This window comes from Chionomys nivalis, chromosome 7, assembly GCF_950005125.1.
Source record: "Chionomys nivalis chromosome 7, mChiNiv1.1, whole genome shotgun sequence".
Taxonomy (NCBI): domain Eukaryota; kingdom Metazoa; phylum Chordata; class Mammalia; order Rodentia; family Cricetidae; genus Chionomys; species Chionomys nivalis.
Window position 1 is genome coordinate 42,220,200 of NC_080092.1, and position 12,934 is coordinate 42,233,133.

The 12,934-nt window shown below is 43.5% G+C and overlaps 1 protein-coding gene across 4 annotated transcripts in view; it reads right to left on the reverse strand.

The window, feature by feature from the left end:
* Tom1l2 (target of myb1 like 2 membrane trafficking protein) overlaps positions 1-12,934 on the reverse strand; it is a 130,918-nt gene that overhangs the window by 56,168 nt on the left and 61,816 nt on the right. For all 4 annotated transcript variants that reach the window (XM_057776009.1, XM_057776008.1, XM_057776006.1 and 1 more), the window contains exon 2: positions 512-596. In XM_057776009.1, coding sequence (XP_057631992.1) covers positions 512-596 — 85 coding nt within the window. The remainder of the gene's footprint in view (positions 1-511; positions 597-12,934) is intronic.

Here is a 12,934-nt window from a genome sequence, read left to right on the forward strand (position 1 = left end):
GCAAGCTGCAGGTTAAGTCTGCCCATACTAGACATGCTCAGCTACTCTGAGCCATGGGTGCCCCTCTGCCACTGCTTTGTCTGATTACACTCTGGGTCTTCTTCCATGATGCCCTAGAATGCTTCCATGATGCCCTAGAATGCAACCCAGGGCACGGACAGTCCTCGTGTCTGCAACACGGAAGCAGGGTCTTAGGAGGAGTGGGGCGGGGTAATGATTAATACAGGTAGCCAAGCAGCTCCATTTCTACCCATGACCTGAAGCAGATATAGAAAGACGTCATTTCTCTAAGTGGAGCACTGCCCCTGAGGACACGGGGGAGGGTTGAGTGGGAAGGGAAAAGACAAATCACTGAATTTCAGTTTATTAAGGCCAAATTAAACATATTGAAAATAATAGTAATAATTAAAATAAAACAAACAAACCTACCAGAGTTGAACCCACCACACTGAACCTTGACAAGCTGTGTATGACATCCTGCCCAAACTGAGAAGTTCCCTGGAAAACATACCCTTCTTCTGTCTCATTGATGATGTCACAGATCTCCATGTTCAGTGTCCAGTCCTCGCTCTGCAGGGAGCCATCCGTGGCCTTTTCTGTGAAATCAGAAAGACACTGCTTTATATTTCTCCTAGAATAGGGAGCCCTCGCAGGAAAAGGAAAGAGACTAGAAGCATCACCTCTCGGGCTGCTGCTTTCACAAGAGAACATCCAGGAGCAGCCTGAGCCTAAGCACCAAGGTTGTCTAGTCTCCAGATCCCGTATCTAGGAGGTCTGAGCCACTAGAGCCCACAGATTCCAGAGTCAAACCACTGAGCTAGAATATGGTCTCCATCATTTACTAGTTGTGTAACTCTAGGCAAGTTAATTAACCCGAATGTGCCAAACCTAGTTAAAACTTTAGCATACAGCCTATCAAAATGGCTTAATATGTGTAAACCCTTAGAATACAGCTTGGCACACAGCTGGTTCTCTATAGATATCTGCTATTATAGTTATGAAAAATCAACTGCAGTGGTTAAAACTGCATCTCAGAAGAGAAGAATGAAGAAGGGAGAATTCAGTAAGCTGCTGTGGGTATGACATCATAGTTTGGATCTTAATCCCCCCTCCCTCTATCCAAAAAAACTTGAGGCTAAGAGCTTAGTTGCCAGTCTCTGGAGCCACTGGGAGGTGGTGGAGCCTGTTGGAGGCTGAGCTGTGTAAAAGGTAGTTAGGTCATTAGGAACATGCTCTTGGAGAGGATTTGGGGAACTCTTAGCTTCCTGGATGCCATAGTGAGCAGTTTTGTTCACCCACGTATTTCCCAGCAACAAAGCCAATTGACCTTGAACTGACACCATTTGTTACAATGATGCAAAGCTCGCTAACTGAAACACATGGTGTCAGTCCCTGACATATGACAACCTTTTGATCATTTCATGGAGAAAGAACAATCCTGGTATTGAAATAATGGCTCTTGGGGCTGAAGGGATGGTGGTTAAAGGCACTGGCTGCTCTTCCAGAGAACCCTGGTTCCATTCTCAACATCCTCACGGCACATTACGAACATCTGCAACTCCAGTTCCAGTAAATCAGATGGTTTCCTCTGACCTCCCTGGGCATGAGGCACGCATGCAGGCAAAACACAGTAGAGTAATTGTTTTAAAAATGGCTTTCTATATGCAAAAAAGATACTTTTCTTTCTTTTTTAAAAAAGATTTATTTATTTTCTGTATGAGTGCCCTATTTGCATGCCTGCATGCCAGAAGAGGGCATCAGATCACACTAGAGATGGTTGTGAGTCACTTGGTGGTTGCTGGGAATAGGACTCAGGATGGCTGGAAGAGCAGCAGCCATGCTCTTAATCACTGAGTCATCTCTCCAGTCCCCATACGTTTCTTCTACCACATTAACTCTAAACTTATTAAAGATGTGAACACAAGTGTTGAAAACTGTACAACTCTTATAAAAAAGTAGGGGAAAGTTCCATGACACATAATTTGTCAATGATTTCATGGATCTAGCACTAATGGCGCAGGCAACAAAAGGAAAAATAAAGAAAGTAGACTAATAAATATTAAATACTTGTGGGGCTAGAGGTGTAGCTATGGCAGAGCTCAGTGGCAGGTAACCACCTTCCATAGGCCCTGGCTTTGATCTCAGCACAACAAACCTGCCTCCCCCATGCATTAAAGACAAACAACAGAGTGAAAAGGCAACCTATAGAATGGGAGAAGGTCTTTGAAAAATCATACATATAATAAAATATAAATGCTCAGGATATATGGGGGCCTATAACTCAATAACATTACTACATAAATTCTGAGAAAACTGCCAGACATGAGAGTATATGCCTATTATCCTAAGGAGGCTGAGGCAGGAGGATCATGAGTTTGAAGCCAGCTTGGGATATAGAATCTCAAACAAATAACAACAAGAACAAAAAAAAAAAATGGAGGAAAGAATCCAAATTGGAACTTCTCCGAATAAATATATTTATATTAGGGATAAATATATTTATATTAGGGAAATACAGATCAAAACTGCAATAAGTCAGTTGTGGTAAATATTGACGAAGATGAGGCAACAAGATTATGAGCTAGAGACTGTCCTGGGCTGTGTATCATTGGACTAGAGACACAGTTCATGATAAAAAAGCTTGCCTAGTGTTCTGTGAGACTTTGGGTCTAGTCCCTAAGACTGTTACAATAACAAAAACCTCTACAATGAGATATCATTTCATACTCATAGGGGAACAATTTTTTTTAGATTTTATCTTTTTTTGTTTGTTTGTTTTTTAGTACTTTGCCTACATGAATGTCTTTGTAGCAAATGCATGCAGTGCCTGAGCATCAGATGCCCTGCAACTAGAGTTACAGATGGTTGTTAGGTACCATATGAGTGCTAGGAATTGAGCCCTAGTTCTCTGGAGGTGCAGTCTGTGTTCTTAACAATCACTGGGTCATCTCTTCATCCTGACTAATATTTTAAAAATATAAAATAATAAGTATTGGTAAAGATGTGGAGAAATTGGAACCCTTCTCTATTGAGAATGTAAAATAGTACAGATATTATGTGAATTCTCAAAAAACTAAGTATAAAATCCATAAATTTTGCTCTGGGTACTTCCTTTCACAGAGGCATGTGTATACTCATGTTCACAGCAGAATTACTTCAATGTTCTAAAGGTGAAAGCTCACTAGCTGCCCACCCACATGCTAATGAATAAACAAAATACACACACAACGAACTCATCAACCTCACAGAGGAAGGAAATTCTGGTGCCACAACATCAGTGAGCCTTGAAGCCATTGTTCTGAGTGAAAGAAGCCAGGTTCAAAGGACAAATGATGTAAGATTCCACTCCTATGAGAGATCTAGGGTAGTCATCATCACAGTCAGAAAACAGAGTGGGCCTGCTAGGGACTGAGGAAAGACGGGGAATTGTGTTCAGTAAGTACAGAGTTTCTGTTGGGGAAGATGAAAGAGTTTTTGAGATGGATGGTGGTACAACAGCATGCACTTAATGCCATAGAACTGTATGCTCAAAATGGTTAGAATGGTACATTTTGTTACACATACACGTAAAACAACTTTTAAAAAGTCATTCAAGCTGGCACTGGTGACACACACCTTTACCTCAGCACTCAAGAGGCAGGGGCAGATGGATCTCCGAGTTTGAGGTCAGCCTGGTCTATAGAGAGAGTTCCAGGACAGTCAGGGACACAGAGAGACCCTGCTCTGAAAAAAACAGGAAAAAAGAAATCACCCAGGGACTAGAGAAAGGGCTCAGTGGTTAAGAGCATGTTGCGGTTTGAGTAAGAATGCTTAGTCACAGGGGTGGCAGTATTTCAGAAGGATTAGGAGGTGTGACCTTGTTGGAGGAAGTATGTCACTGGGAGTGGCTTTGAGGTTTCACAGGCCCCACCAGGGACAGGATCTCTCTGTAGGTCTGTGAATCAGAACGCGGCTCTCTGCTTCCAGCAACATGTGTGCCACTACGCTCCCCACCATGATAATGGTCTACACCTCCAAAATTGTAAGCAAGGACACAGTTAGATGCTTTCTTTGCCAAGAGTTGTCTTGGTCATGCTGTCTCTTCACAGCAATAGAACATTGGCTAAGACATTTGCTGCTCTTCCAGAGGACTCAAGTTTGGTTCTCAATACCCAGGTCAGGCAGCTCACAATTCCCACTTCAGAGAATCCAACGCTCTCTTCTGTCCTCCATGAGCAATGGCACTCCCCCCACCCACACACACACTCATTTTAAAACACCCAGAAAGGAAGAAAGTAAAGATAGATCAATAGACTCTCTGGTTGGAGAGAATAGAAAGTAAAGATCTCTGGGATCTGTTAAAAGGGAATATAAGACTCAGAAGACTCGAGCTGAGGAAGAGAACTAGACCCTGGGTTACTTGATGCCTTTTTTCCTCTGGGTTGTGAGCCCCACGATGGCAAGAAATACTCTTTCACCTTGGTTAGACAGACTCCCTGGTAGGCAGACAGGAAGAGAGGTCATGGCTAGGTAATAAGAGTAGAGAATTTTCAAAAGCTCCTACCTCAACCTCCTGACTTAGGACAAAAACCTGGCAGCTTTTGTCTCTCACCAGCAGGCTCCCTGCTGATACAGCCTTCAGGAGGTGATGGCTCACCCCTTTAATCCCAGCACTCAGGAGGCAGAGGCAGGCAGGTCTTTGTGAGTCCGAGGCCAGCCTGGCCTACAAAAACAAGTTCCAGGACAGTCAGGGCTATACAGAGAAACTCTTTCTCAAAAATAAATAAATAAATAACTCAGCCCTTAAAAAGAGACTGAATTTTCGGCTTTCCAAGTTCCCCTGTGCAGTGCAGGGGCTCTTTTACTCTCTGGAGTGAATGTCGGCTACATGTGTGTTTCCTCACCCATAATAAATGCTTCCTTTAAGTGCTGGTTCTGCTCACAGTGCTTGAGATTTCTCTACTGATATCTGTTGCACTTGGGATTTTTCCTGACGTTTAATTCTTTAGCTGGCAGAGAAAACAAACCTGATCAAGACACCTAAACTGTAAAATTACCGCATCACCAGAGTCTAACATTTGGGAGCTACGCAACATATTTATGTCTGATGAAGGCCTAGAGTCCCTCTTAGTAGTTCTCAGCAATGTTTACACATGAGACACACACACCCACAGGTTCTGGTCTGATTGGTGGAGGAACCCAGCCACCATTCTGGAAAGCCTCATGAAGGCTAAGGAACCCTGTTGTGGACAGCACCCTTCACTTGTGCTCTCTAGCGGGGCAGTTAGAGGCAGACCTGGCACTTTCCTCTAAGAGTGCAGACTCCCTGCCCTGTATGCAGAGACTGTCACTGTGTGGTGAGGGACATTTGCATCCTCCTCGAAAGCTCCTTGGCACTAGGGTACAGGTACCAAACCACCCAAAGTGAGTGGCCACCCTCTGTTAGCACACAGACTGTCAACGTAGGTGTCTTAACCATTCCCTTCTCCTTAGCTTCCAAAATGGCGTGTGGCACACTTCAGGCCCTTGCCAATCTTGAGAAATGGCATTTGGGCCATGTGGCTTTACTTAGCCTTCAAGTACAGAAAGGACTATATGCAGCCTGGTCAGAGAGTGCTTTCTGAACCTTCTGTTGGTTCTGCTACCTTCCTTTTGTCTTTGTTTTTGCTTTGTTGGTTTTTCAAAACAGGGTTTCTCTGTGTAGCACTAGCTGTCCTAGAACTAACTCACTTTGTAGACCATGTTGGCCTCCAACTCAGAAATCCACCTACCTCCCCACCCCAAGTACTGGGACTAAAGGTGTGTACCACCTCGCTTGGTTGCTGCCTTCCTTTTAAGGGAAGGGTACAGACAGAGGCTGTAGAAAAGCATAACCCATAAGGCAGGGCTAAAGAGTTAAGTTTGTCCTTTTGTCTCTTCAGTGGAAATGGAACTCCTACAGTTAACATCCACAAAGAATATCAGGCAGCTGAAGCAGGAGGCAACAGCAACTGTGTGAAACACCTGCTTTACAGAGGCTACTCCTACCTCACTGATAGTAACAATAATCCAGAAAGTTCATTGCATATTAGTAGACCTATTACCCAATGCACTTCCTACCCATCGACACTCCGTTTTCTTCTTTCTCCAAGCTGGCCTGGAGTGCCCTGAATGCTATTTCTTTGTTCTGATCACTCTGGGTTACTGCCCATACTTGCTGACTAGAGAGATAATTTGGCTGTTTTCTTCCCCAGACTCACCAAAAGAATGTCGCTGAATGCAAAATGCTAAACCAGTACTCCTTTGCCTTCTAGTGTTGGCGCCTCTGCAGTCTGTATATATAGCATCCAAGTGTAGATATGGCAGCCAAGAAACCAACCCACTGTGAGCGCCTCAGCAGGGCTGGCTGCCTTAGGACTGGATGTATGGGAGGGGTGGGTAGGCAAGAAAGCCATGCTCCAGAGAGCATGTCAGGGGCGGGGCTTGAGGGAATCCTGGCCAGGTCCTTCCGGGCTAAAGGTAGTCTTTTCTGAATGAAGCAAATGCTACGGCAACAATATTAGGATGATATGGTGGAATATGTAGCTGATTGCCTTAATCTGTTCATTCCAGCTCCTGGCCATTAGCATAGCACTGGGAAATTCAACATTTTGCAACCACAGTTACTGTTGTATGAGTCTCTATCCATCCTAGCTCACGGCTGGCAAGAAGATTTGCCCGTTGCTCCCTGGAGCACTTGGTTTCTACCACAGTATCAAGTTTTATTTTTAGGATTTGAAAATGTATGTGCCAAAAGAAATGAACTTTGCTTCCCTCTGGCTTGGAGACCAGATTAAATAAGGGAGGCCCATTGAGTGGCCTCAGTCCCAGAATCAATCAGATACAACTTTGTTCCGATGTGATGGAAATTCTTTCATGAAAAGAAAAATAAGAATTGATTGAGCTGCTTTGTCAGCCTTGATTCCCTCGTGGCTTCAGCAGGTATGGCTTTCCGGAGAAGCAAGAATAAAGAAGTATAATTTTGGGTTGGTTCCTTATAATCAAAGTATCATTTCGCTGGAAAACTCAAAATTCCAGTAATTGAAATAAACGTGCTGACCCTGAGAATAAGTTGCCATGCCTTTGAACTCCTTGCTGGTATTATTAGAGGAAGGGAGAGGGTGAAAATAAGATTAATGGATTCTGCCACTAAACCAAACTTAGAATGATGTTTCATTGATTTAGTATTTCCTCTATAATGCCTCCCACTCTGTGTCCCTTGTGGCTTTACCAAAGGATAACCTTGGTGTGTATAGCCCAAGTTCTGTGAAGCGCTGAAATGGCTCCGCCCAGGTAGCCACTCTCCTGGCCAGCAGGAAAGGTGAAAAGTACAGTCTTACAGTCAGGTCCCTTGCTTCCGGAAGAGCCTCCTGCGAGGGTAAAGCCACAGCTGTGCCTCTTCGGTGTGTGACTCCAGAGTGAGGTGCTGGGACACCTCGGGAAAACCTGGCTGTTCACATTTCACGGTGAGGCTTTAGGAATTGACATCGCCCTGCCTCTGAGGAGCCCTGGGCTGCAGTATCCTGTTGTCCCAGAACTACCTAGGAACTGAGGTCTCTATGTCTCCAGAGCCTCTGCCCTCACTGTCTTCTCTAGCTCAGAAGGATGGGGGCCTCGGACTACTCTTTCTGGTGCCAGTCTACCTGTCTTCACCAGCTCCTTCCTACAAGGCTCTGATTTCCTTGCCAGGCTCCCTTGACTGCTTTTGGGCCTTGAACTCTCTTTCCTACGCATATGATATGGGTAGAGCAGGGCAGGCAGGGCACCACAGGGGCCCATCTGGCTCTTAATCTTACTGATGCTAAAGTACTTTTTCATCCATTCCTCATCTTATATACAAGGCTCCAACACTGCCTGCCACACTTGTGCAGTCTGTGGACCCTGGTTAAGACTGCCTCAAGCGCCTATGTGGTTCTATCCTCATAGAAGGGTAGGCTCTTACTATCTGTGAGTGGCTGAGCTTTGTCTGGTGGTGAAGGGTTTATTGGTACCCTGCATGATGAAAATATGGAGATACTCTTTTTTGTTTGTTTGTTTTTTGTTTTTTTGGGGTGGGTGTCTCTGTTGCCCTGGCTGTCCTAAAACTCGCTCTGTGGATCAGGCTGGCCTCAAATTCACAGAGATCCACCTGCCTCTGTCTCCTGAATGCTGGGATTAAAGGAGTGAGTCACCACTGCCCAGTGGAGAGACTCCTTTTGGAAAAAAATTAGTAATAACCAAAACTGCTGCGGGAGCACATTCTGCTCCTTCAGCCAACAGCCTTTAAGATACCAGCCCACTGGGGCGTGGCACCTTAAAAAGCAGCGGGAACCATGCTCCTGCGCGCGCTCTCTCTCTTCTTCTGGCTCTCATTCTGGCTGCTAGCTAGATTCTCTGTTTCCTGTCTGCTACGAGAGGACTGTTGTTTGGGATGGTGATCTGTAAGTTTTTCCCCTTAAATAAATAACCCTTTTTATTATCCATAATTCTTAACTGGTGTGGGACTGTTTTGCAGCTTCACAAAACAATTTCTCTTTGTAGCCCAGTGAATACAGCTGTGCAAATGTTTTAGGAACAGGCAAATATATCAGTGCAAATGTGCTTTTACTGCTAGTAAGTGCACCTTTGACTTGGATGTGAGAATTCTAACACTATATAAAAAACAAGGCCACTTCCTATTTACACAGGGACCACTTATCTATCATTTGAGTACCAGTACATATCTTACTGGTTTGATTTCTTTTGCTGTGATAAAACAGTGACCATCACCAACTTGGGGAAAAAAGGTTTATTTTAGCTTATATCTTTCAGGTCACACTCCACCACTGAGGGAAGTTGGGACAGGAACTCGAGGCAGGAACCTAGAGGCAGGAGCTGAAGCAGGCGTCATGGAAGAACATTGATTACTGGTTTGCTCCTCATAGCTTGCTCAGCCTGCTTTCTTATACCCAGGCCCACCTGCCCAGATGTGGTACCACCCACAGTGAACTGGGCCCTCCCTCATCAATCGTTAATTAAGAAAATGCCTGATCTGTGGGTTCCCACTCCTCCAATGACTCTATTTGAGTCAAACTGACCAAGAAACTAGCACAGTGGGTGTGGCTTAAAGGAAAACTTTGTTTAAAGGTGGAAACTGAGGTAGTCGTCTAAGATGAACACCACATCCAAACCTGGGTTTTGTCAGCAGATGGACAACACAGAGTAAGTACCAGGCCTCTGAAGCAGAATGAGATCGGTCCTGCAATCCTAGCAAATGTGAAGCAGAATCCCAAGTTTAGATTGCATTTCCCCGGCAATTTGTGATGTTGAACATCTGTTCGTGTAAACGCAGTTACCAGCCATTTGTGCATCTTCTTTGGAGAGGCGTCTATTAAAGTTCTTTGCCCATTTCTTTTAATTGTGTAGTTAGGTGTTTTTCTGTGGTTCAGTTTTGGAGTTTCTTTACATATTCTAAATATTAATTCATTATCAGATATATTCCTTCCAAATATTGCCTCCAATTTTGAAGGCTGTCTTTTCATTCTTTTGAAAATGTTCTTTAACACATAAAAGGTTTTGTTTTTTTTTGTTTTTTGAGACAGGATCTCACTGTACAGCATAGGCTGGCCTAGAACTTGGGATCCCCTTACCCTTACCCTTACCTCTGAGTGCTAGGATTATAATTGTACACCACCACCCATAATCAAAAAATTTTTCATTTTGATGAAGTCACATTTATTTACTTTTTTTCTTTTGTTGCTTGAATTCTTGGTGTCATACCCAAGAAATTCTTGTTAAATCAATATGATTTTTCTCCTGTATTCTTCTAAGACTTACAATTTATACTCTTTTTTGGGTGGGGGGTATTTGTTTTTATTTTTTGTTTTTATTTTTACTTTTTTTTTATAAAAAATATTTTATTTTTTTATTTTTTTTAAGACAGGGCCTCATTGTGTAGCTCTGGCTATCTTGGAACTAGCTCTGTAGACCAGGCTGGCCTCAAACTCAGAGACTGCCTACCTCTGTCTCCCGAGTGCTGGGTTTAAAGGTGTGTGACACCACCGCCCGGCTCAATTTATATATTCTTTTGTTTAGAAATTTGATCTATCTGGAGTTAATTTCTGTATATGGTATAAGATAAAAGTCAACCTATTATTATGTGTGTATCCATTTTTTCCCCAGTACCATTAAAAAACATGATTCTTTCCCCACTAAATGATTTTGGTACCTTTGCTGAAAATATATTGACCATATTATGAGAGGAATTGTTTCTGGGCTTTACTTAGCCATTTGTCTATGCTATTTTGTACTTATGCTATTTTGATTATTTTAGTTTTTTAGTAATTTTTGAATCACAAAATGTGCATCTTCCAACTTGGTTCTTTTCCAGGTTGTTTTGGCTATTTGTTGGTTCCTTCAGAGTTCGTGGGAATTTTAGGTTAGATTTTTTTTTTCTACTTTTACAGAAAATGTGAGTGGCATTTAATAGACATTTCACCACCTTTATAGACCTTTTTGGGCAGCATGAATACTCTGTAGAGCCCTGGATATACTGGAACTTGCTCTGTAACTCAGAGATCTGCTGGCCCCTGCCTCCTGAGTACTGGGATTAAAGGCATGTGCCATCACCACCAGACTCATTAATATCTTTATATTGTCTTTCCCTCCATTTAATAAAAATTATCTGTCCGTTTATTTTTGTCTTTAATATCTTTCGACAGTGTATGTCTATGTATGTGTAGTCTGGACATTCTGAGACAGTCTTGATATGCTGCCCAGGCGTATCCAGGCAACTCCATAAAGAGCTCTTAGCAGGAAGAAGTCCCTAAACTTGTCTTGGTTCTCCTTAGAGTAAAGGAGCAACAACAGCACAATTTTTTTTTATGAATCTAAATAGTTAAACCCCTAAAGCAGTGGTTCTAAACCTGTGGGTCGCAAGCCCTTTAGTGGAGACAGATGACCCTTACACAGGAGTCACATATCAGATATCCCGCATATCATATATTTATATTATAATTCATAACAGTAGCAAAACAACAATGATGAAGTAGCAATGAAAATAATTTTATGGTTGGGGTCACCACAACAGAAGAACTGGGTTAAAGGGCTGCAGCACCGCTCTAGAGAATTTAGGACCGCTAGTAAAAGCAGCTGTACCTCTTGGCCCTTGGGAGTGGACAAGAGGTGGGAGAGGTGGCACGGTGCTATTGTTAGTCCCCACAGCAGCCTCTTGCCCTCAAAGCTACTGATCTCAAATCTTCAGGGAACACACACTCATCCCTTTAAGTAGAAAAACAGAAGAGAATGAAAATTATTTCTTACCAAGCACACAACCTTCATTTTGGTTCAAGCAATTCTCCCACAGCCTCTTGAGTATTTGTGCACATAACCATGCCTGGCTCTTGCAGCAATATTTTGTAGTTCTCAGCACACAAATCCCCACACCCCCTCAAAGTCTCATTTTGGGGTTAACACTCCTACAACAGGATGAAGGGCAGACACAGAGGAGCAGCCAGAAATGGAGAGGCTTGCAGGTCAGCTGGTCTGGAGTAGTCAGCATGACAGTAACACGGGAGACTACCTCAACAAAATGGAAGAAGAAAACCAGCTCCTGAAAATGGTCCTCTGACCTCTACATGCACCATGTGGCACACACTCCCATGTTCACACACACACAGAGTGTATGTACACACACACATTTCAAAAACTCTATTTATATAAAAATAGCCCCCAAGGATATTGAAGCAACTGTCAGAGGGAGGGAAAATGTTTGGCAGTGTACTTTCCTTTAATATATGTGACAGAGGACTGGTGATATGACTCACTAAGTAAAGGTGCTTGCTACCAAGCTTGAAGATCTAATTGATCCCTGGGACCCACATAGTAGACAAAACAGACTCCTACAAGCTATCCTCTGCTACCAAACACAAATAAACCAACATAATAAAAATAAAATTTAAAATATGTGACAGAATAAAATCCAATTTACTAGCTTCGACAGTTCAAAAAATGTCAGTATTGTCTTGAGATGTAAAAGTTCACTGCTGAGGTATTTTCCAATGACAAGTCAAGCACTACTTGGTTAAAAGCCTGCTTGCAGAGTCATCTAATTGTAAAGAACTGCCACTGCTGAGAAAATTCTGCTCTCTCCCAAGAAAAGAAATGTGAAGGCTAAGCTGAGGCTCTTCACAATTCACCTTCCTCCAGCTGTCAACCTCAAGAGCAATTTTACTCTCCCTGCCATCCTTGGGCTCTCTGGCAGAGATGACAGGAAAGGTCCTGTGTCCCATGGGTGCTATGGACCACTCTGATGTCCCCTCAGAAGCTCAATGTTGATGCCTCGACCACAGAAAGACCCTTGGAGAAGAGATTTCATCTTTCACGTATTGATGGCTACCATGGCAGGGGTCCTGAACCTCCAGCATCTGTGGACCTACTGTTTATTTCTTTCCTTCCCATTTGGATGGCTTCTGTTTCTTTTTGGTCCTTACCTATCCTGGCCAGCATTTCCAATTCTTGAATAGAAATTGAAAGAATGAGCATCTTTTGCCTCCAGACTTCAATAAACACAACCACACCATTAAGAGCCCACAAATCAGGCTCAGCTGGACTCCACTCCACAGAAAAGCAGAGTGTCTGCTGGAGGTGAAAGCAGCAACGACATGAGGATCCAGGCTCACCTTTGACCTAGGCTCCTTGCTCCAGCCTTGTCACTACAGAGCCCCCACCTCCCTAGAGCCTTCTGATAGGCCACAGCACCTCGAGGGACAGCCATGGAGCTTCCCAGGCAATTCTGTGTTGTGAGAAGTTCTACCTTTCTTAATGGCTCATGAGTACATTCCCTGCCCCCACCTAGACTTGAAGTTAAATGGAAGGAGGGTTTCTTTGTGTCTTTAAGTGGCTGACATTGCTGCACATGGTGGCACACACCTATAATACCAGCATTGGGAGGCTGAGGCAAGAGGATCACAAGCTCAAG